Here is a 17,099-nt window from a genome sequence, read left to right on the forward strand (position 1 = left end):
TCCATCCTTGGAGGAGGGAAATGACAAAATCAGCTGTTGATGACAACATGAGCTGAAGTGTATTTGCTATTTTAAGAAAATACCCCTAACCATATTAAACATTATGTATTAAAAAGAATTCTCTGTAAGGAACAGAAATGTTGCATGCAAATATGAATAAAACTTAAAAGGAGAAATGAGTTGATTAGACCGTGGCACAAGGATGCAAAAAAAAAAAATGGCATTCAACCAACAAAATTTACTCAGCATATTGGGTTGGTTTCAATTTGCTGAACTAATATACATTGTTGTTTAGGATCCAGCTGAAGCCTATCTCAGAGTGCAGGATTTTTTTCACTGCATTGGAGAATCATTGGTGGCTTTCATGGCTTTAGGCTGTTTTCTGCTCTTTGGTCGGTTTATTGTCTTTTTAACCATTTTCCATTCTCAATTCTATTTATTTTATTTTGTAGTACATAGAGAACCTGGATAAACTAAAGAGACTAACAGTGCTTAATCTCAGCTGCAATATGATTGAAAAAATAGAAAAGATGGATAAACTGTTTAAATTGAAAGAACTCAACTTGTCTTACAACAACCTTACAAAGATAGAAGGTTTAGAGAGTATGACATCTCTACAGGTCCTTAATCTCACAGGGAACCAGATTCAACATATACCAATCTGGATGGGACGGAAGTTTAGAGCTCTCCGAACACTACATATAGGCAAAAATAACATGGAATCTGTAAGTCATAGAACAAACAAAAATGATCTTGAATCTGTGAGTTGAGTTAAGTCCCTGCAAAGAAATTAACATGATTAACAATGTAGGCTAAAGAATGTAAATAGTATGTAAATCAGCATGAAAAAAAAATAGCATTTAAAGCCAGTATTGATTTTGATTTTCTAATAAATCAGTTTGGTAAATTATGTCACCATTCAGGAAATTGCTACATGTAAATCTTCAGCCAAATTTTGGGTAAAACTCATATTAATTTGATAGATGCACTGTAAGGTGTAAATAAAAGTTTGTTCTCGAAAACACAAAATGGTAAGAGAATGAAATTTTGCATTTATCAAATTTATTTAAATTAATTTTAAGTCAGCTCTATGAAAAATAATAATTGAACTAAAATCTTCTTGCATTCTTTCAATATACAGTTACTGACTGTTTGCCTATAATTTTAGCTGAGTGAGTTAGCCAAACTTAAACCAATACCTGATTTGACGCAGTTAACAGTTGCAGAGAACCCACTCTCACAGCTTCCCCATAGTAGAATGTATATTATATTTCACATCAGATGTCTAGAGACCCTGGATAGTCAAAATGTCACTGAACAAGAGAGACAGTATGCTAAAGATAGGTTTGAACAAGGTATGTAACATTTGTTGTATTCCCTGTGCTAACATGTATATCACCATGATCAGAAGCTCTCTAATTCTCTTATCATGGCTATGTGAGATGAACAAACGACCGCACAAAGTCGGAGGAGAAGTTATCAAGCTTTCTTTTGTCAAGCGTAAAACTGTCAAAGAGAGTGTGAAAAGGCCAGTCAGGATGATAAAACAGAGTTTCGAGTTATCTACCAATAGAAAGGATAAAATAACAGTTGCTCGTCACAATGTGAACCTTTTTGCTCAGTTGATATTTCAAAATACCAATGTGTAGAAACCCAATAATATATAGCTATCATGAAGAAGGACTTTTTATGCCCCGTCTACGATAGTAGTAGGGGCATTATGTTTTCTGGTCTGTGCGTCCGTTCGTCCGTCTGTTCGTTCGTCCGTTCGTCCGTCTGTCCCATGTCAGGTTAAAGTTTTTGGTCGAGGTAGTTTTTGATGAAGTTGAAGTCCAATCAACTTGAAACTTAGTATACATGTGCCCTATGATATGATCTTTCTAATTTAAATGCCAAATTAGAGTTTTGACCCCAATTTTACGGTTCACTGAACATAGAAAATGATAGTGCAAATTTCAGGTTAAAGTTTTTGGCTTCAGGTTAAAGTTTTTGGTCAAGGTAGTTTTTGATGAAGTTGAAGTCCAATCAACTTGAAACTTAGTATACATGTGCCCTATGATATGATCTTTCTAATTTAAATGCCAAATTAGAGTTTTGACCCCAATTTTAGGGTTCACTGAACATAGAAAATGATAGTGCAAATTTCAGGTTAAAGTTTTTGGTCAAGGTAGTTTTTGATGAAGTTGAAGTCCAATCAACTTGAAACTTAGTATACATGTGCCCTATGATATGATCTTTCTAATTTAAATGCCAATTAGAGTTTTGACCCCAATTTTACGGTTCACTGAACATAGAAAATGATAGTGCAAATTTCAGGTTAAAGTTTTTGGCTTCAGGTTAAAGTTTTTGGTCAAGGTAGTTTTTGATGAAGTTGAAGTCCAATCAACTTGAAACTTAGTATACATGTGCCCTATGATATGATCTTTCTAATTTAAATGCCAAATTAGAGTTTTGACCCCAATTTTACGGTTCACTGAACATAGAAAATGATAGTGCAAATTTCAGGTTAAAGTTTTTGGTCAAGGTAGTTTTTGATAAAGTAGAAGTCCAATCAACTTGAAACTTAGTATACATGTTCCCTTTGATAAGATCATTCTAATTTTAATGCCAAATTAGAGAATTTATTCCAATTTCACAGTCCTTTAAACATAGAAAATGATAGTGTGAGTGGGGCATCCGTGTACTGTGGACACATTCTTGTTTTATATTTCTTTAAAAAATATATAGTGACTCCTATCTATATACCGGTAGTTATACGGATGCAAAAAATATGAATGTGCAACTATGCTGTTTCTTATTCCAAAAGCAACCAGAATAAAACTTTCTCAGATATCATGACTTCAAACTGTCTTTTTATGCCCCACCTACGATAGTAGAGGGGCATTATGTTTTCTGGTCTGTGCGTCCGTTCGTCCGTCTGTTCGTTCGTTCGTTCGTTCGTCCGTCTGTCCCGCTTCAGGTTAAAGTTTTTGGTCAAGGTAGTTTTTGATGAAGTTGAAGTCCAATCAACTTGAAACTTAGTACACATGTTCCTTATGATATGATCTTTCTAATTTAAATGCCAAATTAGAGTTTTGACCCCAATTTTACGGTTCACTGATAGAAAATGATAGTGCAAATTTCAGGTTAAAGTTTTTGGCTTCAGGTTAAAGTTTTTGGTCAAGGTAGTTTTTGATGAAGTTGAAGTCCAATCAACTTGAAACTTAGTATACATGTGCCCTATGATATGATCTTTCTAATTTAAATGCCAAATTAGAGTTTTGACCCCAATTTTACGGTTCACTGAACATAGAAAATGATAGTGCAAATTTCAGGTTAAAGTTTTTGGCTTCAGGTTAAAGTTTTTGGTCAAGGTAGTTTTTGATGAAGTTGAAGTCCAATCAACTTGAAACTTAGTATACATGTGCCCTATGATATGATCTTTCTAATTTAAATGCCAAATTAGAGTTTTGACCCCAATTTTACGGTTCACTGAACATAGAAAATGATAGTGCAAATTTCAGGTTAAAGTTTTTGGTCAAGGTAGTTTTTGATAAAGTAGAAGTCCAATCAACTTGAAACTTAGTATACATGTTCCCTTTGATAAGATCATTCTAATTTTAATGCCAAATTAGAGAATTTATTCCAATTTCACAGTCCTTTAAACATAGAAAATGATAGTGTGAGTGGGGCATCCGTGTACTGTGGACACATTCTTGTTTTATATTTCTTTAAAAAATATATAGTGACTCCTATCTATATACCGGTAGTTATACGGATGCAAAAAATATGAATGTGCAACTATGCTGTTTCTTATTCCAAAAGCAACCAGAATAAAACTTTCTCAGATATCATGACTTCAAACTGTCTTTTTATGCCCCACCTACGATAGTAGAGGGGCATTATGTTTTCTGGTCTGTGCGTCCGTTCGTCCGTCTGTTCGTTCGTTCGTTCGTTCGTCCGTCTGTCCCGCTTCAGGTTAAAGTTTTTGGTCAAGGTAGTTTTTGATGAAGTTGAAGTCCAATCAACTTGAAACTTAGTACACATGTTCCTTATGATATGATCTTTCTAATTTAAATGCCAAATTAGAGTTTTGACCCCAATTTTACGGTTCACTGATAGAAAATGATAGTGCAAATTTCAGGTTAAAGTTTTTGGCTTCAGGTTAAAGTTTTATGTCAAGGTAGTTTTTGATGAAGTTGAAGTCCAATCAACTTGAAACTTAGTATACATGTGCCCTATGATATGATCTTTCTAATTTAAATGCCAAATTAGAGTTTTGACCCCAATTTTACGGTTCACTGAACATAGAAAATGATAGTGCAAATTTCAGGTTAAAGTTTTTGGCTTCAGTTTAAGTTTTTGGTCAAGGTAGTTTTTGATGAAGTTGAAGTCCAATCAACTTGAAACTTAGTATACATGTGCCCTATGATATGATCTTTCTAATTTAAATGCCAAATTAGAGTTTTGGCCCCAATTTTACGGTTCACTGAACATAGAAAATGATAGTGCAAATTTCAGGTTAAAGTTTTTGGTCAAGGTAGTTTTTGATGAAGTTGAAGTCCAATTAACTTGAAACTTAGTATACATGTGCCCTATGATATGATCTTTCTAATTTAAATGCCAAATTAGAGTTTTGACCCCAATTTTACGGTTCACTGAACATAGAAAATGATAGTGCAAATTTCAGGTTAAAGTTTTTGGCTTCAGGTTAAAGTTTTTGGTCAAGGTAGTTTTTGATGAAGTTGAAGTCCAATCAACTTGAAACTTAGTATACATGTGCCCTATGATATGATCTTTCTAATTTAAATGCCAAATTAGAGTTTTGACCCCAATTTTACGGTTCACTGAACATAGAAAATGATAGTGCAAATTTCAGGTTAAAGTTTTTGGCTTCAGGTTAAAGTTTTTGGTCAAGGTAGTTTTTGATGAAGTTGAAGTCCAATCAACTTGAAACTTAGTATACATGTGCCCTATGATATGATCTTTTTAATTTAAATGCCAAATTAGAGTTTTGACCCCAATTTTACGGTTCACTGAACATAGAAAATGATAGTGCAAATTTCAGGTTAAAGTTTTTGGTCAAGGTAGTTTTTGATAAAGTAGAAGTCCAATCAACTTGAAACTTAGTATACATGTTCCCTTTGATAAGATCATTCTAATTTTAATGCCAAATTAGAGAATTTATTCCAATTTCACAGTCCTTTAAACATAGAAAATGATAGTGTGAGTGGGGCATCCGTGTACTGTGACACATTCTTGTTTTATAGATGAGGTAGAAAGACTTGAGAAGCAACTAGAACAAGAGGAAACTAAAATCAAAAAGCTGACAGCAGACAAAAATAAATCTGTTCAGGAATCATCTTTTCTCAAGGGAACTGAGGAGGAAATGAAGAAAAGAGAAAGAATGTATATGGAAAGAATGCAGGAAATGGAAAAAGAACTGGAGACAAAGAATGGCTTGGTTTGTATTTATTTAAGAATTTAATTCTGTAAATTCAGAAATTATTGTGAGGTTTTTATTAGAATAATGCTACAGGGTTAGTCTTTGTAATGTTAAGATCTCTATTATCTGATACATATTCTGTTTACAGATTTTCCTGAAATCGCATAACTTATCTTGTAATTTTGTTCATTATTTAAAAATTAAATTAATAAATGCATGCAATTATTTCTGAATTCACAGTCATAAATAATTTATAATAAGAAGATTCTGAAAAATTACATTATTATATATTATAATGATGATTAGTTTAGCTCCTCACCATATTAAGATTTGGAAATAATTATTTTTCAATTTTTTTTTTTAATATGAATGATAAAAAATGGTATAAAGAAATGGTACATGTATTAATTATATTAGAAAACAAAACTAATCTAATGGTAAGTAAGAAAATTTAAAGGATTACAAAGAAAGCAATATACCAAAAAGAAAGAAGGTGAAGATGTGAATGTTTATATAAAGATAAATTATGTTAAGTTATTTTAAATGATTTTCTGCTTATTATGCATGTCTTACCTGCATATAATGTGTGCATTTAATCCAAGGATTAAGTTATTAATCCAGATTAACCTTTAATTGTCTGAACTGTAAGGTAGAAAGTGATAAGCTACTAGAGCTAGGTGACATGTTTGTACAAGGTATCGTACATTGTGGAGCCAAAATTTATCTTGAAAACGTTGACTTGTAAATATTGCCGACTATGTAGATAAAAATGAATTGATATCAATAGAGTTCCTGATATACTGTACCATGGATATATTTCTGTGTATATATGTTGGATTAACAAATAGAAACAGGTTTGTTTTATTATTTTTAAAGTAGAAATACTTATGAGCTGTGACCTTATTAATGTGCACATATACATGTTCAGTTGTAAGACTTTGATTGATTTTGGAACATTCAAATATGACACAAAAGATGCATTTTGGTATGTGATTAATGTTCTTATCTGATAACAACTCAATTTTCAATCAGTTTAAAACTTTCCCTAGAGATTTTTCAACCCAAAATAGGTGATGCACTGTTATTCCTTTGCATTAGGTCGATTTCAATCTTATGCAGCTCATATTTCTTTAATGACTTTGAAATAACAAATGACAAATTAAACTTATGATATTTGGTGAAATTTTTCTAAAAAAACGTTGAAGTTTTGTCCTGCAAGTCACCTGAAATGCCATTATTACGTAAATTTCCACCTTATTCAGTATATTGATGGACTGTTAAGATTTCCTTGTACCTCATATTGCTAGGTTCAGTGGTTTCCTATTCTTGTAGAATGCAACTGTGTAACAAGTTGTTCCACAGAATTTTTTTCATCTTGACTTTTGTAATTTTTTTTTAACCTTTCGGAGATACATGTAGTAAAACATTAAATTCAGATGTAATCCTTAAAGCAAGAGATTTTTTCAGTGAGTGTAAGCTTGTTTTCTTGTTGGATTGCTGACCATTTCCTTATTATTTACTGTCAATCTTCTTTGAGTCATTTAGAATTTTAATATTTATTGCATTGAAAGATTAAGCAATTATTTATTACATAATCCTGTTTATAAATGCATCAAGATTATGTAATTTTTATCACCCATATAAAATCTATTAACTTCATTGAATAAAGAAAACAGTTGATTGAATACAATCCAGTTACAGATTATAATATATTCCATTTAAATATAATAATTTCTATCCAAAGAAAAAACGCTTTTTTTTAACTGAACCTCCAATAAAATTGATTAACCATTTTATGTAGACCTATGTTAAACAGGTGCATTTGGAAGATACCTACGCAAAGAAATTAAATTTGTGTGCCTTCTTGGGGGGAGTAATTTCTTAAGATAGATAAGCTTTACTTTATTTTACTTGACATTTGAGGTTTGTTTCTATTTTCTTCTGTGTTGGTAAAAAACACTTTTTCCAAATTTTTGCACTTTTTCTCAGATGTTTTTAGGTCATTGTCCAATTTTGATTTTTTTGCTTTTTGTGACTATACCAATGAACAATTGTTGAAAGGTTTGATTAAGTTGAATTTTGCAATTCATGGTTTTTGTGAAGCTAGGAAATACATTGAAAATGTGGATCCTTATCAAAATGCCTTTCAAATTAATGTGATTTGGCAACAGACATTTATGCAACTGTGTAATTCACTGATATCTTTTGTATTTTTTAGCTTTCTAAGAAGACAAAAGAGTTAAACAAAGCTTGTGAGAAGCATTATCAGCTGGAACAAGAACTAGCTTTCCATAAGATTGATTCTAAGTTTGATAGTCTTGGGAAGAGTCCTCAAAGATATCATGATGTAAGTACTCTAATCTGTGGAAATATTTCCAAACTAAATATAGAAATATCCAAATTGCAATGTTTAGTGGTTTCCTGTTTTTGTTTAATGCAGGAAGTCTGACTCCTGTGTAACAGGTTATTCCAAAGCATGGCTTAATTTGTATTCTCTTTTCAGTGAAATTAACTTTTAATAAATCTGCAGATATTCAGCTTTGTTTTTCAGAAAAACAAAGAAGAAATTTAATCTTCATGATCTTAACATCTTGACTTTTCAACTGTTTGTAAATATTGCCGACTATGAAGATTTTTGACATATACATGGCACCTACAAAAAGAAAGTCCACATACACTGGGTCTAAAATTTTAATTTCTAATAATTTTGAAAGTTCTGGAAACACAACAAACTCTATATTTCAAAAACAGTAGATATTTATCTTATGACATTTCTTATCTCGCTGTTGACAATTCAATTTTGATAATAACTAATTTAGAATTAAGTGTTTGAAGGTTTCAATTAAGAATTTTGAATTTACAATTTCTTCCTGTTTTACCTCAGCAATCACTGAAATTTATGACAGATTTTCTTTCATCCAAACTAACAACAGATGCCCTTTATTATAGGATGATGACAGTGGACAGCTGGATGAGAGTCCATATTTAGGACGAGCTAGATTTAAAGCTAATCAGTTTTCTAGGGACGGAAGTATTGGTGGATCTCCTGGACAGAAAGTTACTGTACATAGTTTTGGAGAATCTGCTTCCCCACAGAGAGCTCAAGTGATAGAACAAATGGCTACTCATTTAGACCAAGAACTGTCTGAAAAACAGGATAGAGTTAGCAAAAGTATGTAGTAGGGTCGCTTATAAATTCTTGTTTACTCTTTCATGTTATCAGCATTCCAGAATTTCCAGACAGCAAAATATTGTTACGTTATTTTGAGAACTTTATCTTTTGTCTAATTTTTTCACTATTTCAAGGTAGACACTTTTGGGCCAAATTTACTAGACGCCATCATTTTTGCTGTTCATATTTTAATTAGTATACTGAACAAGGCAACGAAAAAATATTTACAAAATGTGACTGAAATAACTTGGTAGCTTCACAGAAATACACATGGTCGATAAATAATATAAAAAAAACAATCTCTTAAAATTATGACATCACATATTTTATTGGAATGTGTCTATTCTGTTGTTTGGAAGTTAGGATGTGAAGGGTTTTATTTGTTTGCTTGTCATTATATGTTATAATCATATATAAGCTGTTGTTAAACTGTCAAAAAAGTATACTTTATTATATTTCATGGTTTTATGTCATCACAAGGGGAACTTACGTTTCATTTTATATATGTTGTTTGTACATAATACTATGTCATGTTTTCCTCTATCATCTGTTAAAAACTGTTGTATAGTCATAATTAAAGAAAGTGTTCTGATGTGCTTTATCTGAAATAGTCTTCAACAACAATGAATTTCCATGCACTAGTTGACATGCTTTCAATTAGGATTTCTGCTTCAATGGTGCAGGATTGTCTATACTTTATTTCCAAAGAATTTACTGCATGATTAGATTTTTTCTTGAAATTTACAGTATTATGCCCAGCTATAATACCTTTTTAAAATTGAATTTAAAGAATTGAAGTGACAATTTTAATGGAAAATGTTTTTTAATGATCATGAAGACACAAATATATTATGTATTAAATTATTTTAACTTTTAATACCATATTTTTATATTTACGAGTAGAATTGTTTTGTTCATCAAATAATATCTGAAAGTACAGTCATTTTGCAAGGAATGCAATAATTGATAAAGACTAAATTTCTTAGCGCTTCTACAATATTTTAAAATGTTTTTACCACATATACTTTAGAATAAGTCATGCTTGATTGAAATTATTTAAATCTTATGAGATGTCTAATTGATTTGTTTTCAGACCCAACTGTTGCAGCCAGTAGGTTCATTCTCTCAGATCTTACTTTCTCATTTGCATTCAAAGGGAAATAATCACTTATAAATTCAAATCAACCAATCAGACATTGTAATGGTTTTGAAAATTAGATTTGATAGTTTCAAATCAAATTCTATTTTGTAATCTTTAAAAAATTAGATTATTTTCCTTTGTATGTTGCATTTTAATATGTTGAAATAGAAGTAAAGACTTATCATTTCAGTTGAGCACAAACTTTTCATCACATTTTTTATATGTTATTGCAATAACAGAACCCTCTGTGTTACATTTATTTACTATTCTGATATTTTTCAGAAGAACACTAAAACATTTCTCAAAATTAAAATTTTCTTTATATTTTATCTTAAAGCTTAGTTATAGATCAGTTTGTGCCTGACAAATTCCAGCTCATACAATATTCATCTAGGATAATGATAAATAAAAGTTTGGTTGGAAAAAAAACTACTTTGGTCCTTTGGTCGGGTTCACGATTTCCATTCTCAAATTTATTTTATTGTATTATCTACTTTTTACATTATCAATGTCAGAGAAAAAAAGATCCATCAAACTGAATTAAGGTTTGAATGAGATTATCATGTTAAATTATAAAACAAGTCATAAATTTAAACTATATCTATTACATATTCTTTTCATCTATTTAGGAAAAAATATATTTCTTTTCATTTGGGAAAATGATATATACATTTTTTCTCCTAAGAAATATTCCTTGCTAAAAATCCTATGCATTAAACATATATCAAACCCCTTTATTAACAGTTGTGATTAGCGTAGAAAAAAATGCTCTACTCTAGAACTAATTTATGATATGTAAATGTTGCTCTTTGTTTGTAGAATTTTATTGTACTGCAGTTGCCAATAGATTGAAGTATTTGCTTTTTTATTTTGTTTGTATCACTCTAGGCATTAGATAGTGAATTTGATTACACATTAATTTAATGAGAACTGGCATATGAAATTGCTAATTTTTAGCAATATTAAGATTTCAACTAGTGACCAGTATAAATTATATTTCCTTCTTTAACCTTTTTGTTGCAACCAACTTCCATTGATTTATATTGATGAACTAAACATAATTTCATTTATCATTTAATGAAGTAGGAAGATATGTTTAACCTCATGAATTCATTGAAAATCATTGTCATAACTCCTAAACCCTTCCACTTTTTTATACAGTATCAATCAACACCTTGGTAAATCTCCTTATTCATACATTTTGTGAATAGAATATGTAATTGCATGCAATACAAATTTTCTAAGTAGCATAGTTCATAAATTCCATGCGTTATAAAAAAGAGTGGTTAAAAATATATATTTTGACTAAGGTTTGGTTTACTAATTATCATGGACATTGTGTTCTATAATCCCAACCTTTTCTGTAACTAAAACTTGTTGTTAAATTTGTAGCTGAAGAGAGACTTAAACGATTACAAGATGACATGCAGAAAACAGAGACAAAGCTTTTACAAGCTACCAAGGATCTCAAACGCATGGGTGACATTGGTGACAAGGATGATGTCAAAGTTCAAGTCAGACAGAGGCTTGCCAAAAAGATGCAGTTGGTTAGTAGTATCAAATTATATACATGACAATTAGACAAGATATGACTCCAAATATTCAAACTACAACCAATGTATTGAAAATTGACACTTACACTGGACAAAACGCTGGAGTTTATTCTATAAACTGAAGAAAAAAAACAATTATCATTTTGTAAAAATATTTTCTTGCAGGATTTTTGAGTTTTGTAGACAATATAGCTGCCTTTGTATTAATTATGTGCATTTTATTTCATTGATTAGGACATTGAATTAAGCAAGCAACAAACAATCAATCAATTTAATCAATTGTATTCTTATTGTCTAATATGGGATTTTTTTTTAAATTTCAGGTAAATGAATTGAAAGATAGTGCTACTCAGATAGAAGATGAAATACAGAAAACGCAAGAAACCGTGCACAAAAATAAAGTTGATGTTGCAAGATTGAAAGGACAGCTTGATGCTCTTGACACTAAAGATCCTAAATATGTAAGTAAAACAATCTTAGAATGGAATATCAGATTGTCAATACTATTTGCCTATGGTGAAAGGATAAAAACAATTTCTCTAATGAGACACATAATCTTAGCTTATCTCTCCTTCCTTTACCGCTACAATTCTGAAAAAAGATATGGCTATAATTCTGAATAGATTTTATTCCTTTTTTATGCCCCTATGCTTTCTGTTCTGTGCGTTTGTCTGTCTGTTTGTTGTCGGTCTGTTCGTCTGTCTGTCCTGTTTCAAGTTAAAGTTTTTTGTCGAGGTAGTTTTTGATGAAGTTGAAGTCGGATCAACATGAAACTTAGTCCACATGTTCTCTATGATATGATCTTTCTAATTTTAATGCTAAATTAGAGATTTTATCTTTCTAATTTTAATGCTAAATTAGAGATTTTATCTTTCTAATTTTAATGCTAAATTAGAGATTTTATCTTTCTAATTTTAATGCTAAATTAGAGATTTTATCTCATTTTCACGGTCCACTGAACATAGAAAATGATAGTGTGGATTGGGCATCCTATACTTGGGACTCATTCTTGGTTTAGAAAGCATCAAATATTATTCAGCTAAACTGCAATTCTAGCAGAATTGCTTATTTAAGATTTCTCTGTAATATTTTCAAACATGTTCACCAAAACATTGAAATTCAGCCAATTACATGTCATTATTTTTGTGTTTCAAGTGCAAACAGTTTTCATTTCTTACAATATTTTGTATTGTTTGAAATAAACTTTGAGATTTATACCAAAAAAATAAAAAATACTGTTCTTTTCTTCATCTAAACTAAAAGACTAATTTTACAACATTGTTTTCCAGCGTAAAATGTATGCAGAGATGGTTGACAAGGAGCAGCAGATCAGTGAGAGTAATCAAATGTATGGCCAGCTACAAACTCAGCTAGAGGTTATGTTAGATACCATCGCTAAAGAAACAGATGATATCAAAAAGCTGGAAACACAGTTAAATGATGGTCAGTTGTCATAGCAACAAATTGTTATTTTACATGCTGTATGCCCTTAAACGAGAATTCCTGTACTAGACAATTGAAATTTTTGTTTGATTCTATTAAAAATAAATTTTTCATGTTTGAAATTCAGAAGTGATTGCATGAATTTTATGTAATTGTAGAACAATAGGGATATTATAGGGTTATTGCATGAATATTTGGGAATATTGTCCCGAGTAGAATTTTATATTGCACGAGCTTGCGAGTGCAATATATGTTCTACGAGGGACAATATTCCCCAATATTCATGCAATAACCCTTTTATTGTATAGCAATATAATATTTGAAAGTAAAAATTGGTTTAAACTAAGATTTTGTCGTTAATGACGTCATGAATTTTAAAGATTTATTGCACTAGTGCAATATTAGAATTTATTGCACGCTAACTTGTGGTTACGTTCTGTTGAAATATTATATTGCTATACAATAAATGAGATTATTGCACTGCTTCATGTAAAGAGATGAAATCATTATTAAATATATAAGCTATATTATACTAGAATGTTTATATTTTATTCATTCATTAACATGATAAAAACAGAACTGAACTTACTACGTTATCTTGAACTCTTTTTAAGTGGGTTCCAATTTTTGTGGTTTTTGAAAAAAAAATCACTTCAAGAAAATGAAAGGGATATAGGACCTTTATCGGGACTCCAGGTTCGGTTTTTTTTTAAGCTTGGGATTTCAGGATTGACCTTTTTGGGATCTGGGAATTCTTTTTTCGATTTGGGATTTGGGATTTTTTGTTGTTAAGCCCACGATTTCGTAATCAAGACCCCTCCTACCCCCCTCAGAAAATAAGTACCCTATGATTAAAAAAGACTCCCTGTTATAATAATCACTTACTATAATATTACAAATTAAGAAATAAAATGCTATGTAGAAATCTACATGGTGAAGATAATATGGAAAATTTCTAAGGAAAATTCTGATTTGAAAATGCAGGAAATGATAATAAGTTTGTCATTTTTGAAATTTTATAGATCGAATTGATGCCAATGACAACCTAAGACAAGAATTAGATGAAATAGTCGGTGGATTACAGGGTTATCTGGCCAATGTGAAAAATCAGGGAATGAAACGACAAAGAGACTATGAATCGGTGTTAGGTGAAAAAGCTGTCCTACAACAGAAAGTAGGAAAACTAGAACAAGAGTTGGCAATACTGGACACTGAGGCCAAACGGTTCAAAGAAATGGAAAAGGTGGGATTGGTTTTGTAGTGTTTAAAATTTTTCATTTGAATTCAACAATATGTTTGGATTTTATATGAAGAAGTCTTTAATATTTTTTATGAAATTTAATTAATATATTAACACTTACTAAAAATTTTAAACAAAGTACACATATTATAAAAACTAAGCATGTTGTAAAAATGATTCTCTTAGAATTAAAACCCTGAAACCCAAATTACAGAGCTGATATTGTAAGGATAGGGATATTCTACATGAAAATTGTCAGAATTTTAGAATATGTTAAATGTTATGAAGTAGTGAAAAAATAATGTTTTATCATGTTTTAGCGTTTGGGAGAAATGGAATTAACCCTTCAGAATCAAGAAGATATGAATCGATCATTAGAAGACCAGTTACACAAAACACGACATTTAGACGCTGAACATCAAGACAGGATGGAAAATACACATAAGGAGTTAAGCGATCTGAAACGACAATTGAAAGAATCGGAAAAACGTGCTCAGGTTTGTTATGTTAAAGTATTTAGGTATAATTCACTAGATGTGTAATTGTAAACAGCTAGATGTGTTCTTGACTTTATCTATATTTCTTCTTTGATAAAACCGAGAATGGCAAGTCTAGTTACGTCAAGTCTCAATTATAACAGAAAGGTTAATTTAAAAAATCCAATGAATTTGTTATATAAATTTATTTTTTTTACTATAAAAATCAAATTGAGTGTCTTCATTGTCCTCATTAATCTGGAATAAATCATATAAATGAAACATATAGTAATAAAAATCCTTACATTGAGATGTGTCAAAAAGTTTGAAGTTGTCTTTGTGTGTCCAGATATTACTGCAGTACAAAGTTTACATTTGGCTCTGACTTTCCCACATGCATCTTTAGGCAATATAAAATACTCCGAAATAGGTGGACCTGACATATCTGATCCACTTTTCACAATGAAAATCAACTAATTCTCTATACACTTTTATAACTTAAAATAAATGAATTGAACTCACTACGAATATGACAAGTCTTGAGGAAATTTTGCCAAGGGCTTTTGGAATTAAAAAAAACTAAATTTCTATCCAGTGAGTTTAACTTTATACAAAAGTCTTTCCTAAATTTCATTATAAAATCTTGTTCTCACAAAACATGCAAAACAAGTTTTAAAAAGATCATTGAGAGAACATTTGTTTGAATATATTTAAGTAAACATGAAAACAAAACTATTTTTACAATTTATATATTTATTTAATACAAGGTGAACTCTTTTTTTTTATTATTTCAGACATGCTATATTCATGATATTGACAATAAACACAATTTAAGATTTTTTTTCATTGTAATCAGAATGTAATCATAAAGTAATCAGGATTACAGGGCATTTTGAGAAGTAATTGATTAAATTAAATTACATGTAATTAGATTTTTGGCTGATTAATGATTACACTGATTACTTGAAAAATTGTAATCAATTACAGCTGATTAACGATTACAATTACAATTACCCCATCTCTGGTTCTTGTATTCAGTTTGCTGTGATGATTTTTGTATCTTTTCTTAAAAGTAAAAAAAAAGGTGTTCTAAGTCTTGATGATTTTCAAGTTACCATTTTACTTTTACAGATTTTATCTGTTTATGTTAGACAGAAATGATATATATTCATGTTATATCATATGGATTACAAAACTAATACAGGATCCAACCTAAAGACAATCACCTGCATATTTAATGTACCATTGAGATATACAGTCATATGTATTATTTTGCCAACCAAAGATGCAGGATAGTAGAAATGATTTTCATTTATAAAGATACTCATCAATACTGTAGATTCATTATTATTCGTTGGATACCAGTTTTTCGTTGCATTCGTGGGTACAGGTGAACCACAAAATTAAATGTTCAACGAATAACAAATTTCCTATAGGCTTATATGCAGACTTCGTGAAACCACAAAATTAAATATCCAAGAACATGCAAGTTTTTTGTAATCCATGAAAATTGGTACCCATGAAAATAAATAAATCCACAGTACATCTGTTTAAGGTGGTACCCAACACTTATTTGGCTCGTTTAATTTTCATAAAATTTTGACAAAGTATTTACTTTGACCCTTTGACAAAAATATAAGAATTTCAAAAAATTTTAACCAACCATTTTATCAGAAAAATTACACTGGTCATATAGCAGTTTGACAAACACCAATTTTGATCATTGAGAAGCTTAATATTTCTTTATCAACACAATGTAACTAAAACGTTTAGCTGATTTTACAGAGTTATCTCCCTGTAGTGTTAGGTACCACCTTAAGGGATCATAGATTAATTCTTACGAGGTTGCTTCACAGGTGTGAATTGAGCTTCTTCTATAATGCTTTACTTTCCTTGTTATAGAATTGCTATAGATTTGTTTGACATCTTAATATGGATCATGATAATTATTGTCACTTTAATTGCTGAGAAGAGCCTTCTCAAAAAGCTCTGAGCATGCTTGGAGCATCCTCAAGAATAAATCTATGCTGCCTTAAATTTATGTATTGATGAATATTAATACAAATTGATGTTGTATTAGAATCTTGTTTTGTAGTTCTTTTACTTCTTTGACTTCCATTGTATTATAAAAAAAAATCAGGAGGAATCTGTCATATAGAAAATTAGAATTATGGTTTATAGTGACAAGTAGATTTATTGCCTTATTTTTATTTAGCCTGGAGAAGTGGCAAGTATCAAGACACACTATATCATAATCTTACAGGAATCTTCGTAGAATCAGAAATATTTACAGTAGATAGTATACCCTCATTGCTTTCATTTCATCATTTTTTTCTCAAGGAATCTTAAACTTACTCCTATTAGCAACCCTTCTTCTAACTGTATTCTCATGAACTATTTACTATTGTAATCATGTGTAACTAAACTTGAAAAAGAAAACTCTATTGAGTAAATATTATCTACATATTGGACTTTTTCATCAAATGATAACTTTCATCTACATATTGGACCAATTCATTTAAATAGTAACTATTTTTCTACATATAGGTCATTTTTTATTCATAATTAATAACTATTATCTACACATTGAGGCATTTCACTAAATGATATTACAGTAAATTGAGAATGGAAATGGGGAATGTGTCAAAG

The 17,099-nt window shown here is 30.3% G+C and overlaps 1 protein-coding gene across 7 annotated transcripts in view; it reads left to right on the forward strand.

Annotated features, from left to right (window-relative positions):
• The window catches only part of LOC143062815 (uncharacterized), a 99,542-nt gene that overhangs the window by 22,023 nt on the left and 60,420 nt on the right, over positions 1-17,099 (forward strand). For 5 of the 7 annotated variants that reach the window (XM_076234618.1, XM_076234620.1, XM_076234621.1 and 2 more), the window contains exons 4-15: positions 453-725; positions 1,169-1,355; positions 5,250-5,443; positions 7,644-7,772; positions 8,375-8,597; positions 9,691-9,708; positions 11,131-11,285; positions 11,615-11,752; positions 12,581-12,734; positions 13,757-13,977; positions 14,295-14,471; positions 16,666-16,677. In XM_076234618.1, the coding sequence (XP_076090733.1) occupies positions 453-725; positions 1,169-1,355; positions 5,250-5,443; positions 7,644-7,772; positions 8,375-8,597; positions 9,691-9,708; positions 11,131-11,285; positions 11,615-11,752; positions 12,581-12,734; positions 13,757-13,977; positions 14,295-14,471; positions 16,666-16,677 (1,881 nt within the window). The remainder of the gene's footprint in view (positions 1-452; positions 726-1,168; positions 1,356-5,249; positions 5,444-7,643; positions 7,773-8,374; positions 8,598-9,690; positions 9,709-11,130; positions 11,286-11,614; positions 11,753-12,580; positions 12,735-13,756; positions 13,978-14,294; positions 14,472-16,665; positions 16,678-17,099) is intronic. The other 2 variants (XM_076234625.1, XM_076234624.1) reach the window with 2 other exon arrangements.

This window comes from Mytilus galloprovincialis, chromosome 2 (assembly GCF_965363235.1).
Source record: "Mytilus galloprovincialis chromosome 2, xbMytGall1.hap1.1, whole genome shotgun sequence".
NCBI lineage: Eukaryota > Metazoa > Mollusca > Bivalvia > Mytilida > Mytilidae > Mytilus > Mytilus galloprovincialis.